Source organism: Mustela putorius, unplaced genomic scaffold, assembly GCF_011764305.1.
Source record: "Mustela putorius furo isolate JIRA1106 unplaced genomic scaffold, ASM1176430v1.1 tig00537227_pilon_pilon_pilon, whole genome shotgun sequence".
Taxonomy (NCBI): domain Eukaryota; kingdom Metazoa; phylum Chordata; class Mammalia; order Carnivora; family Mustelidae; genus Mustela; species Mustela putorius.
This window is the reverse complement of record NW_025422368.1, coordinates 35,200,224-35,217,890: the sequence shown is the minus strand read 5'-3', so window position 1 is coordinate 35,217,890 and position 17,667 is coordinate 35,200,224. Positions and strand designations below refer to the sequence as shown.

General features: G+C 45.8%; 1 protein-coding gene and 1 long non-coding RNA gene across 16 annotated transcripts in view; both read left to right on the top strand.

The window, feature by feature from the left end:
* Window positions 1–4,408, top strand: part of APOLD1 (apolipoprotein L domain containing 1) — a 52,134-nt gene extending 47,726 nt beyond the window's left edge. For all 15 annotated transcript variants that reach the window (XM_013057884.2, XM_045073417.1, XM_045073416.1 and 12 more), the window contains one exon: window positions 625–4,408. In XM_013057884.2, the coding sequence (XP_012913338.1) occupies window positions 628–1,368 (741 nt within the window). In that variant the 5' untranslated portion in view covers window positions 625–627 and the 3' untranslated portion in view covers window positions 1,369–4,408. The remainder of the gene's footprint in view (window positions 1–624) is intronic.
* A 5,382-nt stretch (window positions 4,409–9,790) lies between these two features.
* Window positions 9,791–17,108, top strand: LOC106006125. Its single transcript, XR_001180009.2, has 4 exons — window positions 9,791–9,991; window positions 10,855–11,006; window positions 12,949–13,063; window positions 16,376–17,108. It is a non-coding gene; the product is annotated as an uncharacterized LOC106006125 (long non-coding RNA).
* The last annotated feature ends 559 nt before the right edge of the window (window positions 17,109–17,667 follow it).

Genomic DNA, 17,667 nt, shown 5'->3' with positions numbered 1-17,667 from the left:
AAGGCCATCTTAGGCTTGATTCTAAAGTCAGAGCCTAGAAAAATAACAAGCAGGAGAGTCGCTTCAGGGAACCGTCTAACTTAGAAAGATTAGTTTCTTACATCCAAGAGACGGTATGATTTTTGAGTTTTGGGGGGGCTTGTCTTTTTCTCTCATCAGAGGGGAAAAAAAATGTCTTGCCAAACTCCTAGGATCCAGGTCTTCATGTAAGGGCTTTGTGAGCTGGTACAACCCAGCACCTGCAAAGTGCGATCCTTCCAGCAGAGCAGAGGCCTCTGTGTAGGAGTAGATTTCCAGAGCCACCACTCCCTCCTCCCTGAGCTTATGGAACAGTTAATCAAGTGCACCCTTAGCGCTCCCCCGGAGAGAAGCGGACCAGAGCCTCCCTCCCGCTTGCATGTGCGTTTTAAGGTCCCGAGAACTTGTGTGGCTCCTTCCAGATTCCAGAACCTGTCTCTGCGAGCTCGACACGCAGGCCTCGCCGGGCAGGGGCCTGTTTGTACCCCCCCCCTCCCCCGGCGCCGCCGGGGCTGTCGTGTCTAACCCGGGCGTGCGGGAGGCGCGAGCGGGGCGCGGGCGGGCACGGAGGCTCCGGGCTCTAACCGCGCTTCTGTGTCCCCGCAGGGCATGGAGCGGCCGGCGGCCCGGGAGCTGCAGGGCGCCGACGCGCTACGCCGCTTCCAGGGGCTGCTGCTGGACCGCCGCGGCCGGCTGCACGGGCAGGTGCTGCGCCTGCGCGAGGTGGCCCGTCGCCTCGAGCGCCTCCGCCGGCGCTCCCTGGCGGCCAACGTGGCTGGCAGCTCGCTGAGCGCCGCGGGCGCCGCGGCCGCCATCGTGGGGCTCTCGCTCAGCCCGGTCACCCTGGGCGTGTCGCTGGTGGCGTCGGCCGTGGGGCTGGGGGTGGCGACCGCCGGAGGGGCCGTCACCATCACGTCCGACCTCGCCCTGATCTTCTGCAATTCCCGGGAGCTGCGCAGGGTGCAGGAGATCGCCGCTGCCTGCCAGGACCAGATGCGCGAGATCCTGAGCTGCCTCGAGTTCTTCTGCCGCTGCCAGGGCCGCGGGGACCGCCAGCTGCTGCAGTGCGGCCGGAACGCCTCCATCGCCCTGTACAACTCTGTCTACTGCGTCGTCTTCTTCGGCTCACGTGGCTTCCTCATCCCCAGGCGGGCGGAAGGGGCCACCAGGGTGAGCCAGGCCGTGCTGAAGGCCAAGATTCAGAAACTGGCGGAGAGCCTGGAGTCCTGCACTGGGGCCCTGGACGAACTCAGCGAGCAGCTGGAGTCCAGAGTCCAGCTCTGCACGAAGGGCGGCCGTGGCCGCGACCTCAAGATCTCTGCTGACCAGTCCGCAGCGCTGTTTTTCTGAGAACATCCTTTCCCCTCATGACCGAGGCCAGAAACCATCCCCATGGGATGCTCCAGATTTGTAGCTCCCTCAGGAAAACAACACCAAGTTGGACGGGGAGCGGAATGCAAAGGATGAGAAAGACTGTTCTTGAAACTGGGGGGACGGAGGGAGTGCTCAGAGTCCTTCTTTTCCCATCACCGTGGCATCCTGCCTGGGGTTGTATGCTAGGGACATTTTACTTGCCTAATCCTATGGGCTATGTGAACTGACAACTCTTCTTCCTTTATCAAAACCGTTCAGTTGCCACACTGGTGGGCACCCCTGTATTAAAGTTGACTCAGGGTCCTTGCCCCAGCCCCGGTGGGTTTGAGCAGAGTTTGGGGAGGCTGTGTGTGAGGCCACCCTCTGGGGCCCCTCTAAGACCCACTAGGCTCTGACGTCCTCAAAATGAGGAGGAGACACTAGCTTTTAAAACTTCTCTTCCAGAGTTTCTGAGTTTAAAACAACTCCAGAGTCTGGAGCAAATCAGGTCCCTCTGAACTGTGTAGCAGGGTTCAGGACCCAAGAGGGGCCTCTCCCATTCACACACTCTTCCCTCCACCCTCTGGGTGCCTGCTCTCAAATCCAGCCTGGGGCAGGGTGGGTATTTCTGAAGGGCTTCATAGCCAGACCTCTGGATATTCTGGGAGGGAAACCAAGTAAACAGTCATCTGAATCCCACCCCCTTGCAACAAGCCGCTGAGGCCAAGGATGATGAAGTGAAGCACAACCTTCCTTACCCGCATCCTAGTGCACAGAAGAGAGCAGTGGCTTTGAGTTAGTCTTGGGTTTATTATAGGCTCTGTCACTACTGTGAGACCTTGGCCACTTAATTTCTCTGAGACTTGGCTTCCTGATCTGTGAAACAGATGCTAAAGTCACCCTGTTTTAAGGTATTGAGATGAAGTGCCAAGCACAGTGTCTGACTCAGGAAGTGTGTGCCCCCTCCCCCCCCCACCCCCTCTGACTGGCAACATTAGCATCACGTGGGGACTTGGTAGAAAGGCAACTTCTTGGACTCAACAGTCGACCTAAGGAATCAGAAACTCTGGAGGTGGGGCCCAGCAGCCACTTAAAACAAGCCCACAGGGGAATCCTGATATCCACTAAGTTTTGAAGAGCACTGCAACAGATGTTGTTGGTTTCTGATCCCCTCGTGGGCGTTGATGAAGTCTCAAGGCCTCTCCAGGGGCTCCATGGTCTTCAGAGTCATTCACAGAAGGTAAAGGACAGACAGGGTCCCAAAAGTGAAAGAAAGAGTATGTGCAGGATCTGTCAGGGCATCCTGGGGCAATTTCCCACCCTGGGAAGTAAGGGATATAACAAAATGCCCCTCTAGAGGGCAGTGTTGCCTACTCATTGTAGGAACTGGTACACAAAGGACCTTGAACTTAATGCAAATTGACCTTTGTTACCTTCTCTGAAGGCTGCTGGGCCTTGTATTTTTTTTTTTTAATTTATTTTAAGTTTGTTATTTAATTGCTGTTTATTATTTGCATTTAATTGTATTTAATCACCATGCCACGTTTAGAAAATAATAGGAATAGCATGTTTCTGATTGGGAGGCTGTGGAGGCTCTTTTTGGGAGATGACGCTGAGTTTTGCCTTCCTAAGGTGGGGCATGAGTTGGAAATAACATTGCTCTCCTTGAGTAAGTCTCTCTCCAGAAGAGGGGGAATTTTATTTCCTAGTGATCTGAGCGATCCTTTTAGGTAAACGTGGGAAGTTCTGAATAGAGAGACCACGGACGAATTTAGGCTTCCCAATGGAGGTTAGACTTGCGGGCTATAGAAAGGATGCAAGCATATTTATCCTGAAGGTACTTCGCCAGCAAATAACACTTGACCCGAAAGCGAACCTATTTTGTTCCGGGAGGAAAAGAACCCATTAGAGGCATGAGAGGGAGGCACTCAGACCAGGGCAGCCTCATGTCTTGTGACATTATGTCTTGTGACGTTATGTCTTGTGGGTGATAGGCAAATAGCTTATGTGGTGATGTGTTATATTTTCACTTTGGGTGCTGTAGGGAATCTGCAAGCTGTCTCTAAGAAAATAGTTATCATTTCTTCAATTTCCATTCCTACAACCATAATGTTGAAAATACGTTGAAAAGCCTTTGGGAACCACACACCCAACACTTGGCTGTGTTATTTAATTGTTTAACATGCTTTACATTTACCCAGTCTACCCCCATGTTTCCCAGTGGTGGCAGAGTGTCTGAGGAACTGTAATCTCAGCGCTGGCGAGAGGGCTTAGTGGTTCTGTGTTTTTATTTCTCCTATAAATCGCAATTGATCCTTGTTTCTTTTGAAGCTGGCACTGGTTTCTTTTTAAACTGTATCATTTCTTAGACCACCTTGTATGAATGCTAGCATTTTAGATCACCAGAATGTACTTTACCTCGTTGTCTGGGTTGTGTCTCAAAGGCACAACTACTCCCTGACTCCATCTTTTATTAATGCTTAAGTTTGCATCATAGTCTTCCAATGGGTGTGTTGTTCCCTAGAAATTAACTGGGCATTTCAGGACGCAACAGGAGCAACAGCAGCAGCAAACTTCTCATATCATTAGGGTATTTTGGGGATCTCAAAGTCATAAATTCCCAAAGTTATCATTCCAGTGGCCCCCTTTACATCTAAGGAAGAGTGTCTACTTTGGAACAATACTTTGCACATTATAGGAGCTCAATACATGCATTTAAATAATTTAATGAACTGCTTAGCTATAGTATTAGAATTTATTGGTAATGAAATGTTATCCATTCTTTTCTGGGTCTGATATAAAAAGTGGAGCCTCTACCAGGATTTAGCCAAGTCCAGTTAAATGGATCCTAGAGACAAATACTTATTTATTTCTTTTGGGGGAATGCAAATAAGGCTTTTCCTTAAGGTCTTCATTCTGTAAACAAACAGATTGAAATGGTATGTTGCAAAAGGAAGAAGAGAGAGGAGTATTTAGATTACAAATGTACTTCAGAAAAATGTCCAAGCTTGAAAAATAAAAATTTTGTTCTAAGATATAAGTGCTTCTGTTAGTTTCTTGGGTTTATAATAGTTTGGATTTTTTTTTTTTCCCACAAAAAGGAGGTTCATTTGTTTCTGCATTTCAAGGATTCAGTAAAACTACATTCTGTTCTATGAAAAAAATGATCCTTAGCAAACATTCTGATCTTCATTGCTCTGATGCCTTTGCCCTCAGGCATCTGTCATTTCCAAAATGGCAACTGTCACAGTGGAAAGTAGTTACTGGGAAAAAAAAAAGGGAAGAGTGGTGTAGAAACCAGCCTAGATCAGATAAGGCAAACAATCAGTCAACTTGATATATTTCTCATTCAAAATCTTAGTGTGAAAAGGAAGTAAAGGGAAGTGAGACATCGCCATAAAACACTGTGCAGAGATTAAGTGGGGATACAGTTAAATGCAGCAATTTCTGAACTCCACATTTTTTCCCACTATAGCAAAATAAGTTTTTTCCTTTCATTGAAAAAAAAAGGCCCATTCCATAAACTTTTTGACCTTTCTGTAATTAATTACCTAATCTCATGTCTGCCTGCTGTGAATTAATAACTTTGAAAAGGGGCTGATGTGTAATCATGTTCACTTAGAATATTCAGTGTTGACCTGTATAAATGAACTTTTAAACTTTTTTTTTTAAAGATTTTATTTATTTATTTGACAGACAAAGATCACAAGTAGGCAGACAGACAGGCAGAGAGAGAGAGGAGGAAGCAGCCTCTCCGCTGAGCAGAGAGCCCGATGTGGGGCTTGATCCCAGGACTCTGGGATTATGACCTGAGATGAAGGCAGAGGCTTTAACCCACTGAGCCACCCAGGCACTCCTATAAATAAACTTTTAAAAAGTAATTAACTCCTGTTACAGGAATTCTCTTATTATCTAGAAGTCTCAGCAGTTTCAAAACCTTTGGATATAATTGCAATGTAGGAAGCAATTGAAAGGAAACCTAGAATCGGCCAAACCAGCCTTCACAAATCCCAAACACTAGAGAGAGGCAGAAAGGAAGAGTGAAGGCAAAACTCCCCCAGAAATTTCTAGGAGACTTCGCCTTGCAAGTAACTGATCTTGACCTTGCAAGACCTGTGGGAAACTGTAGTATTTTTAGCTAACAGTTCACTATTCCCAATATACCTAGGATTCAGTTTGTAAGGAAAAAAAGGAGGGTGGACATTGAGTGGGAGGTCTGGCAATCCAAAGACTGTGGTGGTCGCTGTAGTCTTTTGAGAACTTCTGGCCTGGATGTGATCTCACTGAGCACCAGCCTCTGAGACTCCACCTTGGAGACTCCCCTGGGTCCTCTGAATGTCGCACTTTTAATGACCATGCGGGGGAAAAAAATTGCTGCATTGGTGGGACTGTTTGCAAAGGCCAGCCCTGGGATCTTATCTTTGCTGAAGCATATGGCATTCCTGTCGTGACAAGTGTCCTTTTAGTGAATTGCAATAAATCTCTCCTTGTTGAGTTGACAGGAGGTTGGGATGGTGCCTTTTGCTCCTGCCAAACCCCTATTCGAGAAGGTAAACCCTGCTGTGGTCTGGAATAGGACAAAGAGGGAGCCCCAAGATCTGGAAATAATCCCTTAGCAACCAGAGACATGTTTAGAGGGGGGGAAATCATGCTGATGAAGCAAGACCACTGCAGGGGCAAAGAAGGAACATTAGGGATCCTCCGTACCCCCAATCATGACTGGCAGTGGCATTAAGTCGTGAAGAGAAGGTCTTCCAATGTGTTCTTGCCTGCACAGGTAAAATTCGGCTATACCAAGCCACATCTGCAAAGAATGAGGTTTAATCCCATTTTGCATTTCCAGTGTAAGCCCAGGGCTGGAAGTGCAGGCAAGCCTGTGACCTGATTTGCCCTAGAACTTTAGCAATGAGTCACAGCCAAAGTCCTCTGGCTCCCAAATACACAGGGATAGCCACAGTATGGCTTGTTCCAGCATTTGTGGGGATGCAGTTGCCAAATTTACCCAAATTTTTGTAAATGGAGTCAGGGAGGGGTGATGATGTCTCACATCTTTCTTTTAGGTTAAAATGTCTTTTTTCCAGGCTCCCTGGTTGCAACGCAGACATTCATTCTGCCTTCCTCTTGTTATTAAAATGATACTCGTGAAACGTTGAAGAACAATACTTTTCTCGGTGCTTAAATAAAATGACATGTAGATAATAAATATAAAAGATGTGGATATTTATATACATAATGGAATACTATGCAGCCATCAAAAGAAATGAAATCTTGCCATTTGCGACGACGTGGATGGAACTAGAGGGTATCATGCTTAGCAAAATAAGTCAAGTGGAGAAAAACAACTATCATATGATCTCCCTGATATGAGGAAGTGGAGATACAACATGGGGGGGTTAAGGGGGTAGGAGAAGAATAAATGAAACAAGATGGGATTGGGAGGGAGACAAACCATAAGTGACTCTTAATCTCACAAAATAAACTGAGGGTTGCTGGGGGAGGGGGGTTGGGAGAAGGGGGTGTGGTTATGGACATTGGGGAGGGTATGGTGAGTGCTGTGAAGTGTGTAAACCTGGCGATTCACATACCTGTACCCCGGGGGTTAAAATATATGTTTATAAAAAATAAAAAAATTTTAAAAAGATGTGGATATTTAATGATAATAATAATTACTAATATCGATCGAAAACTTCTTTGTTCTAAATACAATTTATTATCACATTTACCTTACAAAAATCTTATGTGGTGGACAGTAAGATTACCCCATATTATTAGAGAAAGTAAGGATGTGAGAGGTTGTACAGCGTATATTAGTAATAAAAAATAATAGCTCACGATATTGACAACATTATGAACAATAAGCTGAATGATTCATTCATTCATCCAGAAAATACATGTTGAATACTAACCTTGTACTAGCTACTGTCATTTGTGGGCAATGTAGACAGAGTTCTAGATCTTACAGTGCTAACAATCCAGTAAACTAGGCAGGACTATCTTATGCCAGCAGGTTATTCAATAAAAAGCTAAAATGCAGCTTTGCAAAAGACATGTATTTGTCAAAAACAAACAAACAAACAAAACCGACAACCAAACCAATGTGGGTGTGATTTGAAAATGATCAAACTTTAGCTTAGATCATAACCACTTGGGCACAGTTATTTGTAAAGCTGTCCCAGATGTCTCAATCATGGCCAGATTCTTGTGAACAAAATGTCTAGAATGGAAGGACATGCTTAATAAGAACTTTCTGCTAACCGTTGATGTGCTGGGAAGTCATCGTCAGACACCACACAGACATGCATTGAGAAGTGACTGATTCAACAGGCCTTTCCAGATCTTATATATATAAAAACCTCTGAAAATGAAACTTCTGGAGGGTCATTCCATTGAAACCATCACTGACCCTCCTTGTCGGCTTTCTTCCCATTAGGGGCGTGTACTCAGTTCCCTTCCAGTGGTATGGCCTCATCCTGTTGGGGGCTGGTGGGAGAGCTGCTAGGTGTGAGTACGAATAAGACCTTAGGTATCATGAAACTATTAAAATAATAACGTTTTGTGGATGATTTGTTGTCATTTTTTAAAAAGATTTTATTTATTTATTTATTTGACACAGAGAGAGAGACACACACACACACAGTGAGAGAGGGAAAACAAACAGGAGGAGTGGGAGAGGGAGAAGCAGGTTTCCTGAGAAGTAGGGAGCCTGATGCAGGGCTCGATCCCAGGATCCTGGGATCATGACCTGAGCTGAAGGCAGAGGCCCAGTGACTGAGCCACCCAGGAGCCCTGATTTGTTGTCATTTTTTATTTTTACTTTATTTTATTTTTTTCAAAGATTTTATTTATTTATTTGACAGAGATCACAAGTAGTCAGAGAGTCAGGCAGAGGCAGAGAGAGAGGAAGGGTAGCAGGCTCCCCGCTGAGCAGAGAGCCCGATGCGGGGTTCGATCCCAGGACCCCGAGATCATGACCTGAGCTGAAAGCAGAGGCTTAACCCACAGAGCCACCCAGGTACCCCTGCTGTCATTTTTAAAAAAGCTTTTATTATGAGAAAGAGAGCTCAAGCATGAGCAGGAGCATGAGTGGGAGGAGGGGCAGAAGGAGAGGGACAAACAGACTCCCCACTCAGTGGGAAGCACAACACAGGGCTTGATCCCAGGACCTGGAGATCATGACCCAAGCTGAAGTCAGATGCTTAACCCACTGAGCCACCTAGGTGCCCCTTCATTGTTGTTTTCAAGACTTTAAGTATCTCCATGGGGCACCTGGGTGGCTCAGTGGGTTAAGCCTCTGCCTTAGACTCAGGTTATGATCTCAGGGTCCTGGGATGGAGCCCTACATTAGGCTCTCTGCTCAGTGGGAAGTCTGCTTCCCCCTCTCTGCCTGCCTCTCTGCCTACTTTGATCTCTCTCTCTGTCTAATAAATAAATAAAGTCTTTAAAAAAGAAAAAAAGACTTTAAGTATCTCCACACCCAGCATGGGGCTCAAACTCACAAACCCAAGACCAAGAGCCATGTGCTCCACAGACTGAGCCCACCAGGCCCCCCTGGATGATCCAGTTCTGCGTCGGGCTCCCTGCTTGGTGGGAGTCTGCTTCTCCCTCTCCTCCCTGCTAGTGCTCTCTCTCCCTATCTCTGTCTCTCTCAAATAAATAAATAAAATCTTAAAAAAAAAAGACCTCTAAAAAATCTTTTAAAAAATCTCATATAGACGCACACACACACACACACACACACACACACACACAAAACAAAAAAGAAAGAAAGAGGAAAGGTTTTAAAAAAATTTTTTTTTGTGATAAGAACTTTTATTATCTGCTCTCTTAGCCACTTTCTAACATACCCTACAGCAGTGTTGGCTCTAGTTACCATGTCTTCCATTACATCCTGGCTGCTTACTTATCTTATAACTGGAAGTTGGTGCCTTTTGGTTATTTTAACCCAATCTTCCTTCTCCTGCCCTGTGTCTGGTGGTCACAAATCTGATTTTTTTTTTTTTTTGAGATTTCACATATAAGATCACACAGTATTTGTGTTTCTCTGTTTGACATATTTCACTTAGCATATGTCCTCAAGATCCACCCATGTTGTCACAAATTGATGGATTTCTTTCTTTTCTATGATCGAATAGTATTCTGTTGAATATATCCACCACATTTTCTTTGTCTATCAAGCCTGGTGGTTTTGAATGAGCTGGAGAGAAGAATGGGACCATTGTGAGAATGTTTTCAAGAACAAACGTTTGCAAGACCTTTAGTGATGAGAAGCAGTAGCAGAGAGGAAAGGCAGTTCTGTGCTGCACCTGACGCCCCACCTCTCTGGGCTCTCAGACATGTTGGGCTGGCCTCAAAAACCCAAGCTCAGCCCTACGTCAGCATTGAGTCATAAATCTGTGGTGTTGACAGTGAACTTCCTGATCTCTGAACGCTTTCCTCTCCAGAGTGGCCTCCTTTCTACGGGGTGTTTTCTAAAGAGGGGAAGACCTCGGAATGGTCTGGGGTATCATTTTCCACCTCTCTTGCATGACCCACTCCGTAAGATTTCTCACGTAGTTGGTGATCCCCATTTCCCTCCCAGGACAGGACGGGAAGACATGGTCTCTTCAGTGCGCAGGAGCTGGTAAGACAGTTTTCCCCTGTGGACCACAGTCAAGTTGGACCTTGTCCTCACACTCTGGCGCTATACATAGAAAGCTGTTAGGCTTCTCCTCTCCTTGCCAGGGATGGCCAACCTGGACCCCGGGTAATAACCTGTTTCCAGAAGCTCAGTCTAGCTTACTATTTCTTTTACATATAAGCATCTAACCTCTCTACGTGACCATCGCTGCTTTGTCTTTCCTCTTCCTCATTCCCTCCCAAGCACATCACACACCCACAGCCACGTAGATATTCATTCATTCAAAAAAGTATTTATGGAGTGCCCACTATATGCTGTGTATTTTTCTAGGCAATGAGAACAGGGTAGTGGATGAAATCTCCAATTAACTCTACTATCGTGGAACATGTAGTCTAGTGATGGATGGGAATGCAGGCATAAGTGAAGAAGGAAATATCTTATTTATGAGATACTGTATATTTGTTTACTATTGATACTGTAACAAATTACTTCAAACTTTGTGACTTAAAACCAAACACATTTATTTTCTTATAGTCAGAAGTCTGACACTAGCCTCACTGGGCTAAAATAAAGTTGGGGGGGGGGTGCCTGGGTAGCTTGGTTGGTTGGGCATCTGCCTTTGACTTGGGTCCTGATTCCAGGGTCCTGGGATCAAGCCCCATGTCTGGCTCCCTGCTTGGTGGGGAGTCTGCTTCTCCCTCTCCCTCTGCCCTGTCCCTGCTCATGCTCTCTCTTTCTGCTCTCTCTCTCTCTCTCAAATAAGTGAACAAAAAATAAAGTAAAATAAAATGAAGTAGCTGGCAGGACTATGATCCTTTCTGGAGGCTCTAAGGGAGAATTGTGTTCCCACATTTTCTGTCTTCTAGAGGCTGCTGCCTTTTCAAAGCCTGCAATGAAGAGTTGAGTCCTTCATCCATCACACCATTCTGACCTCTTCTGCCTTTTCTTCCACTTTTCTGGACCCTTGTGATTACATTGGGCCCACCTGGACAATCCAACATCATCTCCCTATTTTAAGGTCAGCTGATTAGTGACCTAAATTCCGTCCGCAACTTGATTCCCCTTTGCCAAGTAACAGAACGTGTTTATAGATTCTGGAGAACAGGAACGGGCACATCTGTGGGGGCTATTATTCTGCTTATGGTGATAAGTTCCATGGAGGAAAACAAAGCAGATCCAAGGGAGAGAGTGCAGGGGGACGAGGCTGTGAGGCCTCAATGACAAGGTGACATTTGAGTGAAGACCTATAGCTGGTGTGTGGGAGAGAGCCATGTGGGCACCCGAAGAAAGAGCATGCCAGGCTAAGGGACCAGAAAGGACCGAGCCTCTGAGACAAGCCTGCTGGATGTGATTTCAGGATGGAGAAAGCTCAGCATGGCTTAGTGGTCCAGGTGAGGACGGGCAGTGGGGGAGATGAGCTCAGAGGGCAGTGGGGCCCATGGGGGTAGGACTTTCTGGACGGTTGTGAGGATTTTGCCTTTTAGTCTGAGTGAAATGGAAATCTTTGGAAGGTGTCAAGCAGAGTCTGATCATAAGTCAGATCTGATCAGACTCGTGTTCTAAAAGGATCCCTTTGCTGTTACGTGGAGAATTCCTTGCAAAGGGGTGAGAGTAGAGTGAAGACCGATTAGGAGGCAATTGCAATACTGCAGGGGAGAGATGCTGCAGCTGGCAGGAAAGAACAGGAGTGAGATTCAAGATATGTTATGAAGGTAGACCAACAGGACTTGCTGACGGATTGGTTTTGGGGATGGAAGAATGGACTTCTGGCCTGAGTGGTTGAGATGGATGATGTGGCCAATTCCTCCCCTGGGGACAGATGTGGGTGGCACGAGTTGTGAAGTGGAATAGGGAATGTTCCATTTTTAGATACATGAAGTTTGACACATGGAGACATTGAAAAGGAAAGACTAGACCATTGAAGAAATGAGTCTGGACGTTGAGGAAGTTAGAGAAGAGTTATGAATGCGAGGATTCTTAGCAAATGGGTGATATCTGGGCCATGAGAATGGGTACGATACTCTGGGAATGAGTAGACACAGACAATGTAGGGAATAGCTCCAAGAGCTCAGCCCTGGGTCTGCCAGCATTTAATCCACTGAGCCACCCAGGCGCCCCCAAGGGTCTGCCAGCATTTAGAGTGAGGAATGGGTGGGGATGAGAGGGAGCTATCTAGGAAGACAGAAGGAGTGGCCAGCAGGGCAGGGAAGAAACCAGGAGTCTGCGTGCCTTGGAAGCCAATGAAAAGGATTTCTCAAGGAGGAGGGAGCCAAAGGCTGCTGGAGAACTGAGTAAAATGAAGAATGAGAATTGGCCATTGGGTTTAGCAGCATGAGGTCACTCATGACCTTGACAAGAGAAATATCTGTGGAAACAATGGGGCCAAAAGCCTTACTGAAGTGGGTCTCCAATCAGCATGTATAGACATCTCTCTTGAAGGGTTTTGCTGTCAAGGGGAACAGACAAGTGGGCACTAGCGGAAGGGGATATGGGACCACGAGAAATATTCTGTAAGGTGAAGAGAAATCAGAGGGCCTGTGTGCGTGCTGTGAGAATGATCCTGGAGAGAGGGGGAAAAGGGAATGGTGCAGGAGAGGAAATAGAGGCTTTAGAAGATTGTTTTTGAGAAAGTAAGAGGTTGGGGGTCGCCCTTCAATTGCAGGGATACTGACCGCACACGCTCAGAACAGGAGGGAAGGTGGAACAGGCAAGTGTTAAGTTTGGCGTGAGAACCTGTGGAAGTTCTCTTCATTTTCCCCCGAAATAGGAAACAGGGTCACCGGGTGAGAATGACAATGGGAAGGGGCACTGGATGGTTGAAAGGATGTTTAGGCCAGTGGGAGAGACAGCGGACAGACACAGGAAGCGTGCTGGGCTCCCTGGGCAGTGAGCAGAGCCACTTACAGGGTTGCTGAGGAGCCTGTTTTAATTATGTCTATGTGGTCTCTTCTCCTCAACAGCTCTGCTACTTAAAGTTCCTAGATGTAAACAACAGAAGCTCTTCCAGCTAATTTAGCAGAAAAGAAATTTATTAGAGCCTATTGGGAAGCTCACAGAATCTCCAAGAAGGCGCAAGTAAGTCTTGGGGTAACGCAGTTGGGACAACACCCAAATCCCATGACGTCATCAGTGAGCAGAAACTCCACTGCTGCTGTCACTAAGCTAGGACACCACAGATGGCAGCCTCTGGACACCAGAACCTTTGCCACTGCTGCCCCTAGAGCTGGACACCTCGGCCAATGGCCAGGATCCACTTGCTTGCATAGCTCTGTTCCGAACTGAGCCCTGACACAGGTGTCTCTGTTTGGTAGAAACTTGTGCCGCCCTAAGTGTAAGGGAGGGTGGGCAAGTAAGGTTCTGGTTTCTACTTAAGGAGAAGGAATTGTGCCAGGAAAACATTGTGAGCCATTGGACAGCTGTTGAAAAGATGCTGGACTCTCACTGAGGATGAGAAACATCCCAGATAGCGGTTGATGTTTTACTTTACCTTTAGTTATTTCAAACATTTAGACATCGAACTCATTATACTTAAATTCACATGCTTCTATTTGAAAGAGCAGCTGGAAGCTGCTGTGTGTTATTATTTCATTGTGGCAATGGTACCTGGATTGCCAAGGCATTATAAAAACACCTCCATTTCCAGCATTTTTTTTTTTTTAAATTGTGTATGCAGGGGCGCCTGGCTGGCTCAGTCAGTAGAGCATGTGGCTCTTGATCTCAGGATTATGAGTTCAAGCCCCCTGTTGGGAGCCTACTTAAAAAAAAATTGTAAAATTGGGCATGCATTAAAAATAAAACACTTAGGTAAAAGGCATAGGAAACAAGCAGGAGACCAGGAAATGAGACATTAGCTGCTTTTCCTTTATCACCCAGCCCACAGTATGAATGAACGGACCTTGAAACGTCAGCCTTTGTGGTTCTCTACCTGAGCATTATAACATAACATTTGAATTTCCTGCTTGTTGTTGACTTGGGGTTAATTCCATCCTTTATATACATTTATTTACATCTTAGAATATTGTCCTCTGCACTGTAATTCTCAGTCTGAGGCACCAGATTTCTTCTGGTCCCTGACAGAGCAATCTTTTTTGGGAAAGATCCGAGGAGGGTAGTAGATCAGACCAAGGGGTTCCGGTTAATGTTCAAGGGGCCAAATGCAGAGTTGGCAGAGTAGCTGGATTTACTGCCACACTGAGCGAAGCTGCTCCCGGCCACTGCTTACGGGGTGGTGTCCATCACGAGAGCGGCTGCCTGAAGTCTTATTAAATTGGATTCAGAAACTCCCGTGATCCATATAATTAGTAAATAAGTAGGCTTTGGGGATTTATTCATGTTAAGCTCACTCATAGGAGACTAATCTACAAACCAGTCTCAATTATTCATTGGGCAACTACCCGCTGAATGCTTATTCTCTCCCTGGCACTGGGCATCGCAGCAGGGCAAAGCACAGTGTGGGAGCTGCCCTTCTAGTGCACATTGTCTGCTGGGAAATCACACAAGGAGAAAGTCCTCGTGGACCATGGTGGGAGGGTTGGGAAGGGAGAAGCAGGGGAATTCAAGACAAATTTTGGTATGGAGTCTGTAGGACTTGCTGATGTGGAGCCCGGAGGAAAGGAAGAATTAAGACAAGGAGGATAGAGAGGGATGATGGTGTGGAAGAGACATCCAGATGCTAATGGTTTTTGTTTTGTTTAGTTTGTTTGTTTTTGTTTTTTTAAAGGATTTTATTTATTTATTTGACAGAGAGAGATCACAAGTAGGCAGAGAGAGAGGAGGAGGAGGAAGCAGGCTCTCTGCCAAGCAGAGAGCCCAATGTGGAACTCGATCCCAGGACCCTGAGATCATGACCTGAGCTTAACCCACTGAGCCACTCAGGCGCCCCAATCAATGTTTTAATGTTCATTGGGAGATAAGGCCAAGTTGAGATTCAAAACTAATTATCCACAGATGAGATGCCCTTTGGGGTATGTAGACTACCCAGGAGACAAATAATTTGGCTTCAGCTAATTGAAAAATTTAAGGGCATATTACTTATATTTCTATCTCCCTTAGCTGTGTTAAGGATCACACACACATGATACAGCATGGTGATGAGAGTGGGAGCTCTGGAGCCAGTCTGCTTGGGTTCAAGTCTCAGTTCCTACAAGAGCCATTCTCTTCTGAGCATGACCTCACTCCCTTTATCTGTCCACATATTTGTCTCTCTTCTGGGGTCTCCTAGTTATGTAAAGTTTCCAGTCCGTTTCTTCTTGCTCAAGCCGGACACTGGGAATCATCAACGTGATGACTGGCCTTCATTTTTCACATTAAATCATTCATGAGGATTTATCTAGCCTCTCCACACGCTTTGATTTTGTCCATTTCTCTCCACCCCCACTGCCCCTCTCTGGTCCAAAACACCATCATCTTTGGCTTAAACACCTGGTAACTGGTATTTCCGCATCCCTCCCCCAACCCAGTCTGTTCTCCACTGCAGCTGACTGAGTGATCTTTTCAAATACATCTCTGCCTCAATCTCTTCAAAGGCTTCCTATTGCCCTTGGAATAAAGTCTCAAATCCCAGATCCTTTACATGGCATATGGGGGTCTTAGATATTCACATCCCTATCTCTATTGCCAGCTTCATTCTTAATCACCATCTTCTAATCACTATAAGCTTCATCTGATTTTTTCCACTGCAGGGCCTAACCTAGGAGATTCTGTCTTTAAGCCATTCCCTATTCCCCACGCAGCTGGTCAATTCCAGGTCTCAGCTTAAAAGTCACTTCCACAGGGAAAACGTCCATGATTCACAGAAAAAGGTTAAGTGATGCTCTTGCTTTTCTCCTTGGTACCATTCATCTCACTTGTGATTACTTTTCTGTGTCTATCTGTCCCTCTTGATTGTGAATATTTCTTTCTCTCTTCTTCTTCTTTCTTTCTTTCTTTCTTTTTTTTTTTTTTCAAAGATTTTATTTATTTATTTGAGAGAGAGAGACGGTGAGAGAGAGCATGAGAGGGGAGGTCAGAGGGAGAAGCAGACTCCCCATGGAGCTGAGACCCTGATGCAGGACTTGATCCTGGGACTCTGGGATCATGACCTGAACCAAACGCAGTGGCTTAACCAACTGAGCTACACAGGCAACTTCTTTCTTCTTCTTTTTAGAAAATATTTATTTATTTTAGAGAGAGAGAGAGAAAGTGAGAGCACACATTACAGAAAAAGGGGGAGGGGCAGACGGAGAGGGAGAGGGAGAACCTCTAGTAGACTCCCCACTGAGCAGGGAGCCTGACATGGGCCTCCATCCCAGGACCCTGAGATCATGACCTGAGCCGAAATCAGGAGATGGACAGTTACCCGACTGAGTCACCCAGGCGCCCCTATGTCTTCTTATTTTTTTTAAACAGGCTCTCTCCCCTACTGGAGCACAGGTTGCATGCTTAGCTCTGGATCCTGATGTCTGGCCCAGGGTCTGACATAATGTTTGAGACTATTTGTTGAACAACAACAAAGAAGAAACAAATACAGATTCCTCTGTATTTTAAGAAGTTTTTAAAATCAAAAGCAAAAAGAAGACACCAACAGTCAACTGGGACCAGTGATCTTTCTTCCTCTAGACAGGGATTTGTTACATAACTAAATAATTTGCATGTGAACTCTCTTTCTTCTGGCCTGTTCTGTTTTTGCCCTTGTTGTAATAATCATGTGTCTCTCTTGTCTTGAACATACACATTCATAGCAGATTTTAATTCATAAGTTAAAGAGAATTTTCTGACTGATTACATTTGGCACTGGTTCCTTCTTGACGAATACAGAACATGTTCAGGACAAAAAGGGAGCTTTCTCCACGACTGGCTACAGGAAAAGCAACTTCTGGGAGGATCTTCGGCAGAAAGTAATGAACAAAGGACTATGCATCTTCTACAGAAGTCTTGCCCATAAGTTTGGGGACTCACTCCACATTTGGTCCAGGATCCACTGCTGTCCTGACTTGCTCATGCCCCAAAATGTCTCAGGGTCACTGACCCACTGAAGACTTCATCATGGTCCTTCCCTTATGTGCCAAGGGCAGGAGCCACAGTGCCTGGAGCCCACCATATTTTTAGTGGTCCACAAAAAAGGTTTCAACTTTTTTTAAAACCGAAAGGACATGGGGTGCCTGGGAGGCTCAGTGGGTTAAGCCCCTGCCTTCAGCTCAGGTCATGATCCCAGGGTCCTGGGATGGAGCTCTGCATTGTGCTTTCTGCTCAGCGGGGAACCTACTCCCCCCCCCCCCCATCTCTCCCTTTGCCAGCCTCTCTGCTTACTTGTGATCTCTGTCTGTCAAATAAATAAATAAATAAAATCTAACAAAAAAAAAAAAAAAAAAGAAAAAAAGAAAGGGCAAACAAAAGAACTTTCACATCAAAGAAACTTTCTTTTTTTTTAAAGACTTTATTTATTTGACAGAGAGAGATCACAAGCAGGCAGAGAGGCAGGCAGAGAGAGGAGGAAGCAGGCTCCCCACTGAGCAAAGAGCCCGATGCAGGGCTCGATTCCAGGACCCTGGGATCATGACCTGAGCCAAAGGCAGAGGTCCTAAACCACCGAGCCACCCAGGCACCCCAAAGGAAGTATTTTAATATGGTAATATTTATATATTTGTCTTTATACTAATGCAGCCTTAAAGTATAATTTTTAGGAATTGTTTTGTGGGAAA